General features: G+C 39.1%; 1 protein-coding gene across 1 annotated transcript; it reads left to right on the top strand.

Moving 5' to 3' along the window:
* Window positions 1-13573: 13573 nt before the first annotated feature.
* On the top strand, window positions 13574-14527 carry LOC126590218 (uncharacterized). Its single transcript, XM_050255733.1, has one exon. It carries the CDS (start codon window positions 13574-13576, stop codon window positions 14525-14527), a length of 954 nt encoding a protein of 317 aa, XP_050111690.1.
* The last annotated feature ends 6964 nt before the right edge of the window (window positions 14528-21491 follow it).

The raw sequence follows: 21491 nt of genomic DNA, 5'->3' as shown, positions 1-21491 counted from the left end.
ATACCACAACCCTATGTTGCCCGAAGGTATCTAAGAATCGCTTGATTGCCAGAAAATGAGATTCTATTAGTGCCTGCATAAATTGACTCACTTGATGTACTGCAAAAGCAATATCAGGGCATGTGTACTGAAGAGCACCCACTAGACTTCTATACAATGCTGGATTATTATAGGATTTCCCATCATCCTTCAATAACCTATTGTAAGGTAAACAGGGAGTGGCACACGGCTTGGAAGACAACATGTCAGACTTGGTGAGAAGATCTGTGACATACTTATCTTGAGACAAAAATATCTCATTTGGTTGTTGCACAATCTGTATGCCCAGAAAGTAATGCAACAGTCCTAAATCCTTGATATCAAACTCATTTGCCAAGGCATGAATAACCTCACCAACACATTGACTTGCACTGCCCGTGATGATGATATCATTAACATACAATAAAAGGATCATAATAGAATCACCAACATGCTTGACAAACAGTGAAAAATCAGAACACGTGGAATGAAACCCCAATGAAGGAAGAAACTTGGTAAATCTCTCATTCCATGCCCTAGGGGCTTGTTTCAAACCATACAAGGACTTATGAAGCTTGCAAACATAATCACCCTGTTTAGAATCAAGGAATCCAGGAGGTTGGGACATATATACCTCTTCTTGAAGAATGCCATGTAAAAAAGCATTTTTCACATCCAATTGTCTTAAAGACCAACCATAGTGTGCAACCAAAGCAATAACTAGTCACACAGTGGTTTGTTTTACCACTGGACTAAAAGTCTCCCCATAGTTTATTCCTTCTTCTTGATTGAATCCCTTTGCACCTAATCTGGCCTTATATCTCCCTATAGATCCATCATCATTTTTCTTTATTTTGAACACCCATTTACAACCCACTAAGTTTTTGTGAGGAGGAAGAGGTATCAAGGACCAAGTACCTTGATTATGTAGTGCTGTGAGTTCTTCTTTCATTGCATCACACCACACAGGAGATGTCAAAGCAGATTTATAGGTAGCAGGTTCCACTTTAGTGAGATCAGCCCATCCATTGTCATGTATCACAGACATGAATGCAAGTTTCTTAGAAATGCCACTCTTCGATCTAGTTTGCATTGGATGCAAATTGAATGGTGGAACAGGTATAACTACTTGAAGTTGGTCAGGCTGGAATTTAGGTACCACAGGGACAGAGGAGGATAAGGACTGATCTGCAGTGCCAGTAATGGGTGCATCTTCATTGAGATCACCAGTGAAAGAATGACTAACGGATGTGGAAGATGGCATAGACAGACTAGACCAGTTTAACAGTGTTTGTAGGTATAGGGTGACTCCTAGATTCCATGGAACTATTTGAATCAAACTATGAGGAACTAGACTGAATAAGACTAGGAGAAGAAACAGAAAGCACAACCATCACATTATCATTGTTTGACACCAAAACAGGATGAGAAACAGTTGAGGTAATTACTGGAGAAGTGACTGGTTTAACAGAAGACACTAGCGTGGAATAAGGAAAGTCAAATTCATCAAAAATTACATGCCTTGATATATAAACCCTTGTCTTAGTCACCTCAAAACATATGTACCCTTTAAACTTAGAAGCATACCCCAAGAAAATACACTTTGTAGTTCTAGGTTGGAGTTTGCTACTGTTATAAGGTTTCAGTAGTGGATAACAACAACAACCAAAAACTATAAGTTGTTGAATTTCTGGAATTGCATGAAAAGGTAGCTCAAATGGAGATTTGTAATTCAATGTAGAAGATGGCATCCTATTGATAAGATAAATAGAGGTTTGAGTTGCATAGGACCAAAATAAAGGTAGTAAGGAAGCTGTTTGTAACAATGTGATGGAGGTCTCAATAATGTGTCTATGTTTTCGCTCGGCTAAGCCGTTTTGCTCAGGGGTATAAGGACAAGACATATGATGAAGAATCCTTTTATTCAAAAGAAAGGCTTGAAAAGATTTCCCTATATACTCCCCTCCCCCATCAGTTTGTAATATTTTCACAGAGACATCAAATTGGTTTGTAATGTATTGATAAAAGGAGACAAAAGTAGGGTAAACATCACTTTTATTGCTTATTGGAAAAATCCAAGTATAACGTGTACACTCATCAATGAAGTTTACATAATACTTGAACCCTTCAATTGACGAACAAGGAGCTGGGCCCCACACATCACTATGAACTATCTCAAAAGGGTTGACAGACTTAAACTGAGACACAGGGAAATGAAGTTTTGTAAACTTTCCTTCCAAGCAAGGAGAACACAACATAGGCAGTGAATCAGTACTACAAGACACTTTGGACTTTCTTAAAATCTGAGATACTATAGGATTAGAAGGGTGACCTAGTCTGTTATGCCATAATCTTGAATTGACTTGTTGTCCAAGGTAAGCAGTAACATAAGCACGTTTTGAAGAGGCACTGAATGTTGGAGAGATAATAGGATACAACCCATTACTGCACAGTCTTTTGTAGATTATCCTCCCTGTGGTTTTGTCCTGAATACAGAAACAAAATGCATCAATATATTAACCAACAATTATTATCCAAGCAAATTCGATGAACTGACAGCAGATTCTGTGTTAATTTTGGTACATATAAGACATAATTTAATTTCAAAGAGTGTAATGGAGTTTGAAGAATTGTGAAGCCAATATGAGATATGCCTAAACCTTCACCATTAGCAGCTTGTATAGTCTCATTTGATGGGTAAGGAGTTGCAAGAGACAGATTATGCAACTCAGTTGTCATGTGATTTGTTGCTCCCGAGTCGGTGAGCCATACTTGTTGAGATGAAGCAGATGGCTGTGGAGAATGAGAATGAGGTCCAGAGTTGGAATGAGCATACATGGCATTCATTGGAACATTAGAATTCTTTGGGAAGCAAAAAGCAGCACTATGATTAGAATTCCCACAGATTTGACATCCTAAATTAACCCCAGCATTTCGAAAACGACAAGTATCAACAAAGTGATTATTTTTCCCACAGATTTGGCAGCCTTGAGAGACATGAGCATTTCGAAATCGACAAGTGTCTGCAAGATGATTATGATTGCCACAGATTTGACAAGTCATTAACGGGGAAGAACCAAACTGTTGTGGAGGACCAAATTGTTGTGGAGAGTTTCCCAAAATTCCAAGTCCAGAGTTAGAAAAGAATGGCTTGTTGTTTCCAACCCTGTGATTAGAATTAAATTTGTTCCTGCCTTTATTCTTGTTATTGAAACCTCGATAACTATTATACTGATAATTGGAGTTAGTATTCTGAGATGAAAAACCATCAGAGTTCTTTGAAGAAAAAACAGATTGTTGAGCAACCAAAGCAGTAAGCATAGGGGCAACTTTCATACTTTCAAGCATTACTTATTCAACAAGTAACTGAGAACGAAGATCTTTCAATGAAATTATAATAATATCTCGACCCCTAATGACTGACCGAATGGTATTAAACTCAGAAGGTAAACCATTCAATGTAAGAATTACAATATCATCATCCTCAAAATAAACACCAGCAGCGGACAAATAATCTCTAGCTTCCTTAATCCTTTGAAGATACAAAGTGATGGAATCATTACCTTTCTTGATAGTTTGTAGCTCAGATTTCAATTGGAAAATACTGGTTCGGGTGACTGTGGAAAATTGTTCCTTCAGACGGGTCCATAAGTCCAAAGAACTGATACTCCCAATTGCACAAGAAATTGCAGGAGGCGAAAGGGTTGCAAAAATGAGCTGCATCAATGCTTTGTCATGTATTTTCCAAATCTTGTAGGCATCAGATTCAACTCGAGCAATAGTACTACCAGAAATAACTTCAGAATCCCCAGATATCACATCAGAAAATTGAGGAGGACAAGGAGTAGACCCATCAACAAACCCCATGATTCCATAACCTTCCAACAAAAGCTGCATCTGAAAATGCCAGGTTAAGTAATTGGTATTGTCCAACTTCATGGTTACAGACGTAGAGACAGATGAGATAAGAGATGTAATAGGCAATCACAAGATTTGCAACTGAGAGACGGTCACCATTTATGTAAAATTGCTTCACCAAGATTGATAGAGAACAAACGTCGAACACTTGGTGTGCAGAAAACCACACATGAATTCAAGAACCCTAATGTAAGTAGAAAACCCCAAATCAAGAAGCAAGATACAGAAGAAAGAATCGCAAATGTGTGCGAGCAGAAGCGGAAACAGATACAAAATTCCTAGATCGAAGAATCGTAAAGCTTTATGCTTTTTCCGGCGAAGATACCATGTAAAGCAAGCTACACATATATCAGAGAAGAAGAAGATTGATAGAGAGAGAGAGAGAGAGAGAGAGAGAGAGAGAGAGAGAAAGAGAGAGAGAAAGAGAGAGAGAGAGAGAGAGAGAGAGAGAGAGAGAGAGAGAAAGAGAGAGAGAGAGAGAGAGAGAGAGAGAGAGAGAGAGAGAGAATACTTGGAGAGCAAGATATATCTAAATTGTATAGAATGTATTTCATCATCATTAACTGTTTCATTACAAGGGTTATTTATACTGTCTAAGATAGCTTCCTAACTAAGCTATCTTCTAACAACCTTATAACTACAAGACTAATCTATTGACATTTGGCAACATCTTAGCCACTCACTTAATACTCCTAACAGGAACGAAATGATTGATTTTCCCTTCCGTTTCTTTTGTTCTGTTTTCGACCAAGGCAACGGGAAATTTTGAAATATACCCCAATATATAGGTTAATAGTTTGACCTTTCTTTTTAGGCTTTTTAGTCAAAATGATCTTTGAAATTTGCCTAACTCCTCACTTTGATTCTTGAGATTTGAAATCAATAGAAGTAATATATAAGATTGTCCACCATCAATTATTGTGGTCCTTCAATGAAAAATTATATTAAATAAGGATCCAAATGACAAAATTATGCTCTTTAATAAACAATAGGTTAAAATGATTTGACAAAAGTTGAGGGTATTTTTGTCATTTTATCCTTATTTTATGGAGATTTTTTACAGAATGACCAAAATGATTGATTGTGGACAAACTCAAGGACCAATTTTATCGATTTCAAATCTCAGAGATCAAAGTAAGAAGTTATGATAATCTTAGAGACCATTTTAACTAAAAATTCTTTTTTTTTAAATTTTCAGAATTTTAACTACATGCTACTAGGTTTTTCCGTATTTTCAGAATTAGAACTCACAACATGGCAATGTTTTTTCCCCTTTTTGTGTTGTTAATCCCTCGCGATAAAAATCTTTGTTTTTTAAAAAGTTACTTGAATTTTTGTCATCCGGGATAAAAAATCGTCATTTTTTATAAGTTAATTAATTTGTGTTATTAATCTATCGCAATCAGAAGAAGTCATTTTTTATCAAACAAGGAAAAAGAGCGAATAAAATCAACATGCGAAAGAAAGTAAAAAGAAGATAGAATCAAAAGGCAACATCAACACAGGTACACAAACAATTCTAAAGGGGAAGGAATAGACCTCACAACATGCCGGTGTTTTCCAGTACTCCGGTCATTACACTACTACGAAACCATTTATTAGTGTTGCTATGATAACCGATAAGAAATGTATATTACTGTCGGATATTAAGCAAAACTCATAACAAACATAATATGCATTCAAATATAACAATAATGTCGTCTGAATCCGCCATAACACATAAAGTAGACATTAAATATAAATTAACCTACAATACTGTCTTCTGAATCCGCCATAATACATAACTAGACACATAAGGTGGTCATAATCTGAATAGATTTATAAATCATTTACCCCTCTCTGTTGTGACGATTCATCAATCCAAGAGTCATCTTTCCGGGTATGGGTAGCTCGAAAAAAAAGAGATGGGATCCAGCTTCTTTCTATGCTTGTTCTTCTTTAAATATGTTAAAAGAGAACAACAAATACATGTTAACTAGATTGAAAATCAAAAAATGAAAAACACTACATATATTACAAATTAGCAACACATACATATTCCTCGCGCACCCGAGCAAAAGTTTTTGAACCAGTTGTATGGATCATAATTTTTAACTCTCGATTAAATTTGTTTTTCTCCGCCACCTCCTGAAAAGTAAAAAAATAAAATAATAAAAAAAAATAAAAAATAAACCTTATAAGACAAACATCTTTCAATACGAAATATCAAATCATTAATTTTTTACCTTTGTTCTAGGATTATCCCAATAAGCTACCATCTCAGCCCACTGACCAACATCCACACCAGGGGGAGGTTTTAAGCGCTCATGCTCTTGTCCTTTGGTATAATACTCCGCTTTTAAACCATTACGGTATTCCTTGTATGAATGATCCGCAATGTGGAGAGTCATGTTACGAATCAGTGTCATTCTGTCATAGTCTTCATCAAGAAAAATAATATTCCCCAATATTTATACAAAAACATACATGTTAGTATAGATATGAAATATAGACTTGAAATATAAAAGTAAAAAAACGAAAATATATACTTTAATTCTTTCCCACAAAACTTCCTTATCATTTTCCAGAATCAAGCGCCAATCCCTCTTCAATGGAAGATTTCTTGGATCCTTAACCTTGGAGGCTATTAATTTTGAAAATTTAGCAGCATTTGCACTAACACATTTCCCTGTCGAATCAAATGAACAAAGTTGTCTCTCTTTCCATTTCAGAATAGTAGCTTCGCGAGTTCTACATTGAGTTGCTCCTTATTAATGAAAAACAAACATTTGTCATGTATTTCAAAAACAACAAAGAAAAAACTCACAATATAATTACTTTAAAACGTACCATTTTCAGTTCGTTCCTGGAATTCATGGCCTTCATTTTGTTGCTCCATAGAAATGGCTGAGAAAGGAAGGAGGAGTAAAAATGGCTGAGAAAGGAATGAGTAAAAATGGGAAGGAGAAGAAGAATAGCTGGAAGTGAAAATGGGAAGGAGAAGAGGAATTGCTGAAGTAAAAATGGGAACTTGAATTATTTTAGCTTAGGGTAATAAATTTTGTCGGTTATAACCGACAACTTGAATAAAAACCGCCAGCCTTTTTAATATGCATGCCAGGTTAGTGTCGGTTATAACCGACAAAATTAACCAAAAACAACCACAAAATTTTCCTCCATTGGATTTTGTGCACCATTAATTTTTTTGAATCAAAGTCGCGGGAAAATTCCCACCCAAAATTTTGCTATGTTCGTGTCGGTTATATCCGACAAGGCCATGAGTGAAAAAAAAAATTTAAACCATGTGTGTGTGTGTGTGTTTTTTTTTTTGTTTTTTTAACCAATATAACATTTTAAATTTAACCACACAAACTAAAATATTTTAAATAAAAGTCACCACACAAATTGAAATATAGTCTAATTGATACTTAAAAAGCGTAAAGTAAATAATAAAACTATTATATTTCATCTTCTGTTTGGTCAACGTAGTCATTGACAAAACTAGTGAACTCGGTAGGCAATGGTAATACTTCGTGAAAATGAGTCTCTTCCATACCAACCTTTGTATGCATAACAACTAGATTGTGTATGATCAACTGATGCCTCCAATAAGTTAGTTCATAAAAAATAGATTTCTTCTTCCACTGACTCTTACTACTTGTATTGTTCTCAATTCATTTTCTGCATTGCTCAATTGAAGCATATTTCTTTGGTTTTCCAAAAGCAAATCTCAAAGTATAAAGTTCTTCAAGACATTGTAAACCAGTCTACTGCCTTGGTGCACTACGATGCTCTCGCCGACCATTAAAAGATGTGGTTTGTCTTCGAAACCTATGATCATCAGCAAGAAAGCGTTGATGCCCCAAATAGCAAATCATATGACTCGCCAGCAAGTTAATAGATTCGGTTTTGTGCATCAACGCTGTTCCAAGACATCCAGTTTTGTGCATCAACATTTGGCGCCGTCTGTGGGAAACGATACGAAAAGTTGTGTCGGTTCTCTATCATTTTTTCATCTCCGTCGTGAATCTGCAAAATCTGCAAAAATCCAGAAACTGAAAAGATCTAAATCTCAAACAGACACAGAGTTCTCTCTCTCTCTGACCATGTTTCATCAAATGAATTCCACTCTGTTAGAAAACAAGCGTCTCTCAACAAGACTGATGAGACTGAAAGTTGGAGGTCAGTCCCTTGCTCTCTTCCTCAGCAGCAAGCATGCACCGCCAGAAGCAGTAGCACGATCCACGAGACTGACGAAGGCCCGTCGGATTCAGGCCCTCTTTTCACTTCAAGATCACTTCAGAAGCTACCAGGTGCATCAACCAGAGCCCTGTTTTGGTCTATTCATCGACGATGACGACGAGCCTGCCGTGGGTGACGAGAATAACTTGTCCGATCTGCACATATCTTTTGAACGATAATTTTTTCGTACAATCTGAAAAAATCGACGCAGAGGAATCGGATAAGATGAGCGAGAGGTAAAAGATTCGCCACCATCTCCAATTGCTTGGATCTGGAGATTATGTACCTGGTTAAGACTCCTAAGTGCATCAATGTAAACTTGCCGCCATACCCAAGTGCTTCAGTGAGCGTCGTGGTCCTTGCGACACGTCGGCAAAACCCAAAAGACCGTCTCCGGAGAGTACCGTCTCGACCGCCGACTGGCACACTTGTCCAATTCCACTTTTCCCAAAAGACAACCACCATCCTCACACAATTTTGGCGAGACGGTTCTCGACAGAAGTGGAGTACCCACCTCAAGACTCTCCGCCGTCTGATCATTCTCTGGAGCTCACTGTGCTCACCTGAAACAACACCGTCACCAAGATCGAGCACCACAGTTTCTCTCTCGTCCACCCCTCGTCTAGAGAGAGAGAGAGAGCAAGAAGGTCAGAGAATATCGCAGAAAACCGTATCAATTATGGCTGCGAGTGCTGTGACGGAGAATGAAGCACTGACCACACAAGCTCCATATGCTCCTGTCATTTTTTAGAGGAGAGTCAGGAGTGACTTGGAAACCAAACTTCTTAAACCATATATGCCCAGAGCATTGGTTGCTCCAGACACAGACCATCCAACGGGAACAGTCAGCCATCAGCACCGTGACATGAGTGCTCTTCAGCAGCGAGCAGCCGGAGCAGCCCATTTCAGTTCCCGTTTTGCCCTCCGACACTCTGACCATGGTTTTCCAGGCAGATGGAATAATACGGATGCAACCGGAGTGAGGGTAGCAAGCTCTCGGGGAAGAAAATGGCCGAAAGAGCCAGGCCTTGCATGCTGTTTATCTTTTGACTCAGTGGGGAAGAAAGTCTCCAACAACATCATTTCCATACCCATCTGTGTTTTTCCACTCATGATAATTTTGAAAAAGATAAGATAAGGGAAGAGCCCTTGTCGGTCAGATCCACACGTGAAAAAAGATAAGTCATTCACCTAATTCAATTGTTTTTATTATTTAATATTTATCAAATGGTACAGGTTATTGTGTGATGGTGGAACAATGATGATATCTTTTTATTATTTAATATTTATCAAATGGTACAGGTTATTGTGTGATGGTGGAACAATGATGATATCTTTTTATTATTTAATATTTATCAAATGGTACAGGTTATTGTGTGATGGTGGAACAATGATGATATCTTTATTTTATTTTTTGAATGTTTTCCACTAACTGATGGTGGGTTTACAACAGATGCTGAAAGTGGATGTGGGTTGCCACACCCATGCATTTTAAATTATGTTGAAATTATCAGCTCAAATCCAAAAGAACTAATCCACTTTTATAACCTAAAACTATGCTATAATACGCATGGCAAGGTTTTACACTTATAAGAAATATACATATTAAATAATTGTTGTTACCATATTTCTTTTACGTATTTATTATATTTATTCATTATACGCTCATGATTATACTGTCATTTATTGTCAGGAATTATTGAGCAACTAGGTCCACTGATCAACATTGTTGCTGATTAACGAGGTCTACCAACTTATAGACTGATGAGCCACGTGCTTGTGGTGATCTCTTGTCTGACCGAACACCCACTTGCTCGGACATTCGCTTATTGGGACACCTATGTGCCTGGACCCAACTCGATGACCCTACAGATAGTCCCAACTCGATGCCCCTACGTATGGCCCCGATTCAAAGATCCGACTTGCGGACCCGATCCGCGGATCCGACACATAGACCCAATATGCGAACCCGACAAGCAGACCCGAGTCATGTCGAGAATCAACTCATACTGAGTGCATGTCGACATAAAGTAGATACTTGCAATGAGGAATACCACGAGCCGAGCCGCCTCGCAACGAGCATAGCCTCTAGCCGAGCAGCCTCGCAACGAGTATCGCCTCCAGCCGAGCAGTCTCGTAACGTGTGATACCTCTAGCCGAGTATTGCTTTATGTTGAGCATTACCTTGGGTGGATACTGGTTCAAGACATCTAGCCACTTCGGCCCGTACATGGATTGGATTTGAAGTCTCCAGCCAAAAGACTCCTTTGACTGAAGACTTGGGGGACTCCTGTTGGTACCATATATTGGGCCTCGTATATTTGGGCCTCACACTAAAGCCCATACTTTGTAAAAGAGGAGGAGCCCCTTATTCTATAAAAGGGGACTCCTCCCCTCATTCTAAAGGAGGGAAATAGCCAAGCCATCCTACAAGGCTCAAAACTCTCATACATTTAGAGAGAGAGTCCTCATACAATTCAAGAGGCTCTCCTTCCTTCTCCCCCACCCTCCTTTCTCCGGGGGACTTCCCCCAAACACTTGTATCCATACACATACAGAGAAACAATATCAACTACAGTGTGGACGTAGCCCATACATTGGGGTGAACCACGATAAAATCCTTGTGTTCTTTGTGTTCTTTGTGTTCTTGAGCGTTTGTGCAGATTCACGGTCGGATTTACGTTGTTCCAAGACATCCGGTTTTGTGCATCAACACATGCAATGTGGACATGGCTTTATATCCATATGTACTCCATCCTGATAACTTTCCATGAGCCGAAAAATCACTTATAATCTATAAGACGACATCCTTCATCGTAAAATTCTGATTGGAATACGCATCATAAGTGGGAGTGCCCACCTCCTACAACTCATTCAACTCGTCAATCAATGGACGCATGTACACATCAATCTCTTTACCGGGACTGCGCGGTCCTGGTATTAACAGAGACAACAACAAATTCGGTTGCTTCATACACATCCAGGGCGGCAAATTGTAAATTGAAAGCACCACAAGCCATGTGTTATGGTCTTGCCTCATTTTTCCAAAAGGATTAAATCCATCATTGGCCAACCCTAATCAGACATTTCAAATTTCTAACCCAAACTCCAGATATAAACTATCCAAATGCTTCCATGCTGGAGAATCTGAAGGATGTCTCATAAATCCATCCTTAAGACATTCAGTTGTGTGCCACCTCATATGTTCAGCCGTATGCTTCGACATATACAACCACTGCAACCGTGATTTTAAAGGAAAATACCACATAATCTTAGCTACGATTTTTTTTTCTAGAGCCATCCTCTTCATTGACATTTTTATATCTTGATTCACCAAAAACTGAGCATGCGGTCAACTCCGTATTGTTTTTCCAATATATAATGCAATTATTGGGACACGCATCAATCTTCACATACATCAGACCCAAGTCATTTATAAGTGTTTTTGCCTTGTAACAAGATTCAGGCAAATAATCTCCATCAGACAACATTCTTTTAATGAAGAGAAAGAAATGAGTAAAATGAAGATGAGCAAGAAGAAGAAATCTGAATGAACAACAAATTGAAAAAATTTTGGCGTAAAAATAATAAAATAGTCAATTTATGTCAGTTATAACCGTCAGAATACTAAAATAATAACTGCCAGAATACTAAAATAATAAAATAGTTAATTTATGTTGGTTATAACCGCCACCATTAACTTAAAACGTCCAGATGCTGTTAAAAATATTTATATATAAAAAAAGAATTAAAAAATATTGGCGGTTATAATAATTTTATGGCGGTTGCATCCGACACTAAATATCCGTCAGGAATTTATGTAAGATATAACCGACAGGATTTCATTGTTATCCAACACTAACTGAATTATGTGTCGGATATCTTTTATCCGACATAATGGCTTATTAAACCGCCATCATCATCCGACGCCTAAAGCTAATATTGTAGTAGTGTTAATCAGTCTCTATCTGAAATCTTATTTTAACAAGTTACTTGAATTATTGTAGTTCATTGGATCAGAAACCGTCATTTTTAACACGTTACCTAATCCGCATCATTAATCTGTCGTGATCAAATATTGTCATTTTTTATCAACCTCCGCATTTACCACCATTTCGATTTCTCTATTAACGTAGAGTGATGCATCCATGTTACAACCCAACTGCCGAAACTCCGTTGCTGTCATTTTCATCTTCTTGTTATGTTCATAAAAATTGTGTAGAAACATCAATGACGACCTATAAAACTTGTGTCACACCGCAGGAAACCAAAAAAAAAACATTTGGCCAAAAAAATAAAAGAACATTACATGAAACTAGTGTTTCAATATGGAAACCATATTGTCCAAGTCGAGAACTCAACACTCGTCTTTTTATTTAAATGACGGGGAATGATGGGATAATCCTAGAAAATTTGATTTAGGCAATAATTAGTTTCCTATTTCGGCATCGATAGACATTTTATTTTCTACAAAGTTTTAGGCATAGCTCAATATATAAACATTTTACCTTTTTCTAATACTATTCACTATACCTTTATTTGTCATTTTTCATTAAAACTATATATTTTTTTAATTTTTCATTAGTTTTCCTTATTTTCTAACCTTGAGAGACTGGGGAGCTACTACCTTCCACTCCCTTGTACAACTTGGCACATAACAAGTAATAACCAAAGTTGAGCACACCTATCACAACTACCATCCAGTACACATTGTCTAGCCTCCCTTCGTTTATATCATCCGGCAGCCATCCAGTAACCCTCCGAACAAGATCACTCAGCGCCGTGCTCAAGTAAAACGCCGCAACCATTGCAGTCGCCGATCATCTAAGGAAAAAGAGTTGTGCAGAATAAAAAGCCCACAAGAAATAAGCACAAGGGCGCGTGCCGAGGTAACTACCCCACTACGGAAGAGAAGTGGGAGAGGAAGACAGGTCATGGGACTTGTTCCCAAAGCATGTAGTGATATGACGATGACCACTAAGGAAGTGGGGAAGGAAGACGATTGTGGTACTTGAATCTCAAGTACGCAATCCTATAAATAGGGAGAGGAGCCAAAGAATCAGGTACGTAAAGAACACCCGAGAGAATCCCGAGAATAGGAACTAATCGACTGACTTGAGCGTCGGAGTATGTTCTGCAGGTACCCCGCCCGGCCAAAGCTGCGGAGGAAGATTATTTTGGGACACTTCGAAGAAGGATTCGGCGAACGTGAGAATTGCGGTCAACAACTCTGTGGAGGTTTTTCTCTTTGTGGGAAATCCCGCTCAAACAGTTGGCGCCGTCTGTGGGAACGAAACAAAATCAAGCTACAAACATGACTGGATCCACACAAGAAGTTCCGAATCCTTCTGAAGATACAAGGACTCGATCGGTACACGCAAGGTCTCAATCCCAAAATAGTGAACCTTGTCTCGCCATGGAACAATTTAGAAGGTTAACGAGGGAATTGCGTGAAACAAAAAAGATAGTAGATGAAGCGTTGAAGAAGGCTGAAGCGAGAAACGCAGTAGAAGGTGCAACCGGCACCAAGAGACAACGTGCAGAAAAGGAAGATAAGAGGGGCATCTCTAGTAGCGTGCCATACAGTAACCGTGTTGAAGTGACGAAAAATCAGGGCGAAGAGGATCACAGGGGAAAAGGATCGAAAAAGGTAAAGGATGTTGATTTGCGAGAACAAATTGAGAAGATTGTGAAGGGATATAAGCCTCAGACCCTAGCAGAACTTGCCTTGGAAGCAGTCAGAGGGATTCGCAAATCGCCGTTCACAGAGGACATCCTGAAAGCTAAAAAACCTGCCAAGTTCACCCAACCAAAGTTTAGGCTATTCGAAGGTGCAATTGATCCCGTCGAACACATTTACCACTTTCAACAACAAATGGCGCTTGAAGGAGACGATGAGGCCTTCCTGTGCAAGTTGTTCCCCTCAAGTCTTTCGGGGTCATCGTTAACTTGGTTCAGGCAACTGAAACTGAGGTCTATCGGAAGTTTCACAGAGCTTTGCGAAGCATTCATATCCCAATATGTCTGCAATCGGAGGCCAAGAAAAGATATTACGATCTTGTTCAACACCAAACAAAATTTTGGCGAGAGCCTCAAAAGCTACATGACTAGGTTCACCGAAGAGATGTCCACCCTAGAAGAATGTGATTCCCACACTGCGTCTTTGGCATTCCGAGAAGGGGCGTTGCCTGGAACAAAGATGCGTAAGTCATTGATCGAAACGCCACCACTGGACATGAGAGAGGTGATGGCCCGAGCTGATGGACTCATCAGATTAGAGGAAGAGGAATTAATCCAATCAAAGCAGGCCACCGCGACTATTGTTACATCTCCAGCGGTCACTACCACGAAAGATTTGAGTGGATATTGAGAAAAGTCATGGAAAACACAAAATATTAGAATGTAGGGAAACTTGGACGCATATGGGAATGACCATATGAGGTGACTGAAGCTTTCAGAAATGGAGCTTATAAACTCAGGCACGTAGAAACAGGTCAGTATGTGCCACGCCCATGAAGCGCAATTCATTTGAGAAAGTACCACATTTAGCTACTCGTGTTTATGTTTTCCGTATCTAAGTTTCTGTTTCCAGCAACGTTGAAGGGTAAATCCCCTATTGTCTTCCTTGCATGTCAAAGAGGGTGTCCCTGGATGTCTGTTGACATCTCCTCATTGTATGATAAATAAAGTTGCACTTTATTCGAATCTTAGACTAAAGTCTAAAAGTTGAAGAGTATAAACCAAGGGATGAGGATCGAATCAAGATCGAAAACATAAGATCGAGTGGGAAAAGAAAACCCAAGATCGGATGGGCAGAGACTCAATCAAGATCGGAAATCTAAGATCGTGTGGGAAAAGAAAACCCAAGATCAGATGGGCAGAGACCCAATCAGGATCGGAAATCTAAGATCGTGTGGGAAAAGAAAACCCAAGATCGGATGGGCAGAGACCCAATCAAGATCGGAAATCTAAGATCGTGTGGGAAAAGAAAACCCAAGATCGGATGGGCAGAGACCCAATCAGGATCAGAAATCTAAGATCGTGTGGGCAGAGACCCAATCAAGATCGGAAATCTAAGATCGAGTGGGAAAAGAAAACCCAGGATCGGATGGGCAGAGACCCAATCAAGATCGGAAATCTAAGATCGTGTGGGGAAAGAAAACCCAAGATCGGATGGGCAGAGACCCAATCAAGATCGGAAATCGAAAATCGAGCGGGAAAAGAAAACCCAAGATCGAATGGGTAAAGATCCAGCCAAGATCGAAAAGGTAAAAAATTGATTAAGAGTAAACTCAAGGTTGAACGATTTTTGAGATCGATAACGAAAGTGAAATGTTTGAAATATTCCCACAAGAGGGGTTTGAAATAAAAAATCACCTATAAGCTAAGAGGCCACTTTGAAACGAGAAATCACAGGCTTGGTGAAGAAACTGAGCAGGTGAAGTGAAGGAAAATAGGGATGGAGGAACTCAAGGTAATGACATATAAATATATACGCATACATGTGTAGAGATATATGCAAGTATATGAGAAGTAAGTGCAGAGATTTGCATGTCGTACGCAAAGGTATGCCTATGTTGCGTGTAAAAATGTGCCTATATATGCCAATGTACCCAGATATGTGTGCATATATATATATATGTGTGTGTGTGTGTGTGTGTGTGTGTGTGTGTAGTCTGGTTAAGGAAGTGATGTCTGCAAGTCCAGGAAAATATATATGTAGATAAATAGATAGGTAGCCCAGTCAAGGATGTGATTTATGCAGGAATGTACATAGACATATAAGAGGGGGAAAAGCAAGTATGTCGGTGTATATATATATATATATATATATATATATTGATATATTGATATATGTATACATATGCGTGCATATTAGATGTGCAGACTAGGTGTGCAGCCTAGCATTATGGATTATATGCGTGAGGAGGAAACCCACATGGTAAATATTTATATATGTAAATATATATATATATATATATATATATATATATATATGTATGTAAATCAGGTAAAAGTGAATGAAGGAGTGCAGACAAGATGGGATAGAGATCTATATAATAAACACGTACAAGGCGTCAGTCCACTTTCGTAAGTCCTCTTTCGTAATTTTCGTAAATCCTCTTTCGTAATGATAGACCTCTTCCGTGATGTCAGTCCTCGTTCGCCATGTCAGTCATCTTTCGTAATGTTCATAAATCCTTTTTCGTAATGATAGACCTCTTCCATGACGTCAGTCCTCATTCGCCATGTCAGTCTTTCGTAATGTTCATAAATCCTCTTTCGTAATGATGGACCTCTTCCGTGACGTCAGTCCTCTTTCGTAATGTTCATAAATCCTGTTTCGTAATGATAGACCTCTTCCGTGACGTCAGTCCTCTTTCGTAATGTTCGTAAATCCTCTTTCGTAATGTTAGACCTCTTTCGTGACATCAGTCCTCGTTCGCTTTTTCGTAATGTTCGTAAATCCTCTTTCGTAATGTTAGACCTCTTTCGTGATGTCAGTCCTCGTTCGTCATGTCAGTCATCTTTCGTAATGTTCGTAAATCTTCTTTCGTAATGTTAGACCTCTTTCGTGATGTCAGTCCTCATGTTCATTCGTAATGTTCATTCGTAAATCCTCTTTCGTAATGTTCGTTCTTCGAAAATTTATTTTTAGAAAAAGCAACTCCCACAAGGTTGGCAATGCTTAAAGTTTTAGTTTGGCTTAGAGAGTACAATTTCAAGGCCTTATGAGATCGAAAAACTTGGTTTTTCCCTATTTTACATGCGTAAAAAAAGGAAAAAATGGGGCATTGTGGGAGGATAAAACCTAATTTCGACTCATGGGCCGATCATCTAAGGAAAAAGAGTTGTGCAGAATAAAAAGCCCACAAGAAATAAGCACAAGGGCGCGTGCCGAGGTAACTACCCCACTACAGAAGAGAAGTGGGAGAGGAAGACAGGTCATGGGACTTGTTCCCAAAGCATGTAGTGATATGACGATGACCACTAAGGAAGTGGGGAAGGAAGACGATCGTGGTACTTGAATCTCAAGTACGCAATCCTATAAATAGGGAGAGGAGCCAAAGAATCAGGTACGTAAAGAACACCCGAGAGAATCCCGAGAATAGGAACTAATCGACTGACTTGAGCGTTGGAGTATCTTCTGCATGTACCCCGCCCGGCCAAAGCTGCGGAGGAAGATTATTTTGGGACACTTCGAAGAAGGATTCGGCGAACGTGAGGATTGCGGTCAACAATTCTGTGGAGGTATTTCACTTTGTGGGAAATCCCGCTCCAACAGCATGGCACTCTGTTTCCTACAGAAATAGTACTGTGTATTCATCCAAACTCAACAAAATAATGATTACAGATAAAAAAACATTGGGGAAAAGCTTCCTCGCTTGTTGATTCCCGTGAAGTGAACAACGCAATTGTTCCCCAAAAGCTGTTTCCAACATCCTTAAGTGGCCAAGTCGCTGAGCAATAATCCCACAATCACCAAGGATGGATTTCATAGCACTCAGTCCCGGAAAACGCAGAACTATCTCATCACATTACATGAATCTTCAACAACATAATATAAGTGAAATTATGTCTACAAGATTTTGGAAAATTGTGTCTACAAGATTTTTCTGCCGTCAACCTTACATTATTTTCCATCATCGATCATACAGAAAAGCTAGAGGTCTTGTTAGGCGAAGCTTGTGATAGGGTTGAATTATGTCACCCGTGAATTATATACACGACGTCACTTATTATCTTCTAGTTATATTTTGTATTTGGCCTCACAGTTCAAAAAACAAGAGGCGTGCAATAAAGAAGACACCAACGTAAAATCAATGTGAGGATGCAGAACGTGTGGAAATTCTGGTACATGAAACTCTTTTTAGGTGCTGCAGGAGTCGTCTTGGTCTCTCCATCATTGCGGTACTGGTAATCCTCCCTTTTGGATGAGAGCTTAACGTTCCATTTCCGGATACTAGCAACAATAACACGAGCTATATTCACAAATGGGCTACCTTGTGGCTTATCACGATGATAGAAATGGATTCCAGATGAGAATATGACCAGACCAATCATATTAACAAGAGCCGTTAGGCCAAATCCCAACCCCCAACTGACACTGTCCTCAATATAGACAACGGCAGTAGAACTTGTAACAGTCGCTGTATACATGGCAAAGAAAAACCAGAGCTATCATAAATCAATGATTAACAGAGCTATCATAACTATGTGAGCATGTGTACTTGTTAAAGTAAAGACCGAGCGAGGCTATTACCAGAAAAGAGATATAAGACGAGATCAGGAAGACAGGGAAACAGCCAAAGAAAGAGTCTGCAATAATTGCTCCAATGATAGGAAACAAACTAGTGCAACCATTGACAACATTTGACACCTGAGTAGCATCAATGCTCTTCACATTAAACTCCTGAATCAGATACACAATCAGATTTGCTTGCCACCCTCCAGCAGCAAGTGTCAAGCACATTAAAGCTCATGCTCAAAATAAAATACGATCACATGGTTTGCTAAGAAAGAAGTTTTCTTTTTCACTTCCTTGTAGTCATAAGTGATCAACAGAAGAGCATGAGAGAGGTAGAGGGAGACAGAGATATATATATATATATATACCTAACATGAATAAAAAGATGATCCAACCTGTTTGGGTTAATATTTAACTCAAGACTTCGAGGGAAGAAAAGCCCAAAAGAGCTTAGTAAAGGAGATTTTGCCCGAAGCCCAGCACCAAGCCCAGATACTCATCTCTAGGCAATATGACGGCTCCCCATTAAATGCAAAGGTTAGGTGCTTACAAGGGAAATAACAACCGATGGAAATCAACCAACTCTCGGCCTAACAACAGTTTTCCGAATGGCAGAACATGTAAAAATGCTGATGACTCACTACCTTTCAGTTGTTTTCGAACAAGAGCAGAAATGGTGCAGTCGGGCTAATTCGCCTATAAATAGGGGAAGAGGGCCCAGAGACAAGAACACTCAACCAATCAAACAAACAAGCATACAACTTGCCTCTCAGTCAAGCAAATATCCAAAAAGTTGTGCTTTGTTCAGATTCTGCACCCTTTTAGCTTTAGACTTCCTTTAGAAAGACATCTTTTATTTATGTAAAAGCTCTGCTACCTTCTCTAAATGATGTAGTATCGATTCTCTTGTGTAAACTCATTTATCACTCATCCCTCTTTCAATACCTAACCTTTTAGAACTACAACAAAGAAGAGATTGCAAGATGTTTAACCTTGCCCGACAAGGTGAAATTGTGCCCGCCTCTCTTTGTTTTGTCTTTCAATTAATAGATCTGGTGTTATAATGTATTTCCTAGTATATATTCAAGTCATTTCCAGTCTTTTGATGATCCAAAGTTCCATCAGTTCTCAAATCTGGTTCACTTAGTAATTTTATTATCATAAGAAGATTAAAAGTGAATTAAAACTAATGACTTGATCAGATCTGGGTCTCCACCCTTTAAGCATACAAGATAAAGAACTAAAAGTCATTGATCTCAAGGCATAGAAAAGAACTTAATGTAGACTTAACCCATCTACGACAATCCTTTGATAACAAGAAGTCAGAATAACTTGGGGTGCAAGTAATCGGCTTAAATACACTTGTTCTACATTTGCCATACAAAGATGGCAATGGCACTCTTTAGCACTTAGTTAGTTTTGATTGCGAGCCTCAAGGCTACACATAAGGCCCCACAAAGGCACCTTTCAGAACTAACTTTGTTCTTTTCTTGTAGCATCTCTGCAAACCGGACCCCGACAATCAACCAAAGTGCCAACTCCTCAATGAGCTATGTGCTCGAGGCAGGGACCTTGTTCAGCCAGATTTCCTGCCCGAACACAACCACAGTGTTTACCTCCATCATCCACCATTTGTCTTTCTCTGTCCCCAAAATACCAAAACTATTCCTTTTACTAAACCAAGGCCACATAAATCTATGAGGAATTGGTACGGGCAAGGATAATTGTGCCCGATAACACTAAAAAGTTGCCTAAGCCCGAGGAATTAAGAGGGAAAAAGTATTGCAAGCTGCACTACACCTTCAACCACTCCATCACCAACTGTGTCTAGTTTAGAGACTAGGTGCAAGATCTCATCATTAAAGGAAAGTTGCTAGTAGAAAAACCTCAGGCCAAAATGATGATTGACACGGATCCCTTCCTTGAAGCCCCAATAAACATGATCAACTTAACATGGGCTAAGAAGAGGAAAGGGAGAGCCACTTGGGAGGTAAAAGAAGAATGAAAGATCCACAGAGGAAACTCTCAAAATGCCCGAAAAATCCAAAGCAGCTATAATAGAGGGGGTATCTTTATACAGTTAACATAAGTATAAGCTAGAAGTACTAGCAGCAAGAGACATCCTTAATCAGAAGATAATCAAGAGAAGGAAAAGCTAGAAGCTTGAGTGTTTTGTGGACAGCCAGAAAAAGAAACCTCAGGGAAGGTCCTCCAAAGGTTGGGAGGGGATTTTCAACTAAAAGGCGTGTCCAAGATGTTCAGAAGTTTTTCTTAACAAGATCGGGTAAATTTGGAGAGAGATTTCTACTATTAAAAGTCTAGAAAGTTAAATAGAAGAAGATTTCATTTCAAGAAGGGATTACAGAAATCTTAGTCCAACAACTTTACATCTTCGGCCAGAGCAACTATTCTAGAAAAGTAAGTTTGCATGATGGTAAAAATTCAGCTTGGTTCTCATAAATACATGTTGTTGTTCATAAGTTGGGTTTTGGAATCCTCAACCTCTTCCGAAATCTTCTCCATCTCTTCTACTTTTTAGGAAAGGTGGTTAATGAGGGTCACTTTCTCGGCTTTGAGTAAAGAAAATTGTTCATTTAGGAGCTGGATTTCAGAATTAACCACTGTAATCCTTTCTTCCATCACTGACCCTTCTTCCACCAACTGCAGGAGCGTGGCTGTACTCTTCACGTGTTTTTCCTGAAAGCACTTCACTCTATTAGATGCCCGCTCCGCCTTCTGATGCTGATCTCATAATGCCCTTAAATTCTCGAAGAAACTCAGAAAAGACTTGTATTGAGCCTGGGATAGCAACTGAACTTGGTAAAGCTCAATAAGCGCCTTCTCCGCGTCATGGAAAATCTTAAGGCTGAAAGAAGTTGTGAAGTCCTGTTTCATCAAATCCTTGAAGATTTGACGAGCATTTTGAAAATTATGAGACTTAGAAAATGTTGGAGATGACTGCAATTTAGTTTTGATTGGCCCGAATTTCTTTACCAGGTCGGGCAAGGATGATGCTAAATAAGCAAAAGGTGCACCTTTCGCACCTTCAACCGTCGAAGTGAGGGCAACCTCAACTAAAAGAGTA

This window comes from Malus sylvestris, chromosome 11 (genome assembly GCF_916048215.2).
Source record: "Malus sylvestris chromosome 11, drMalSylv7.2, whole genome shotgun sequence".
NCBI classification, from domain to species: domain Eukaryota; kingdom Viridiplantae; phylum Streptophyta; class Magnoliopsida; order Rosales; family Rosaceae; genus Malus; species Malus sylvestris.
This window is presented reverse-complemented; position numbering and strand designations above follow the sequence as displayed.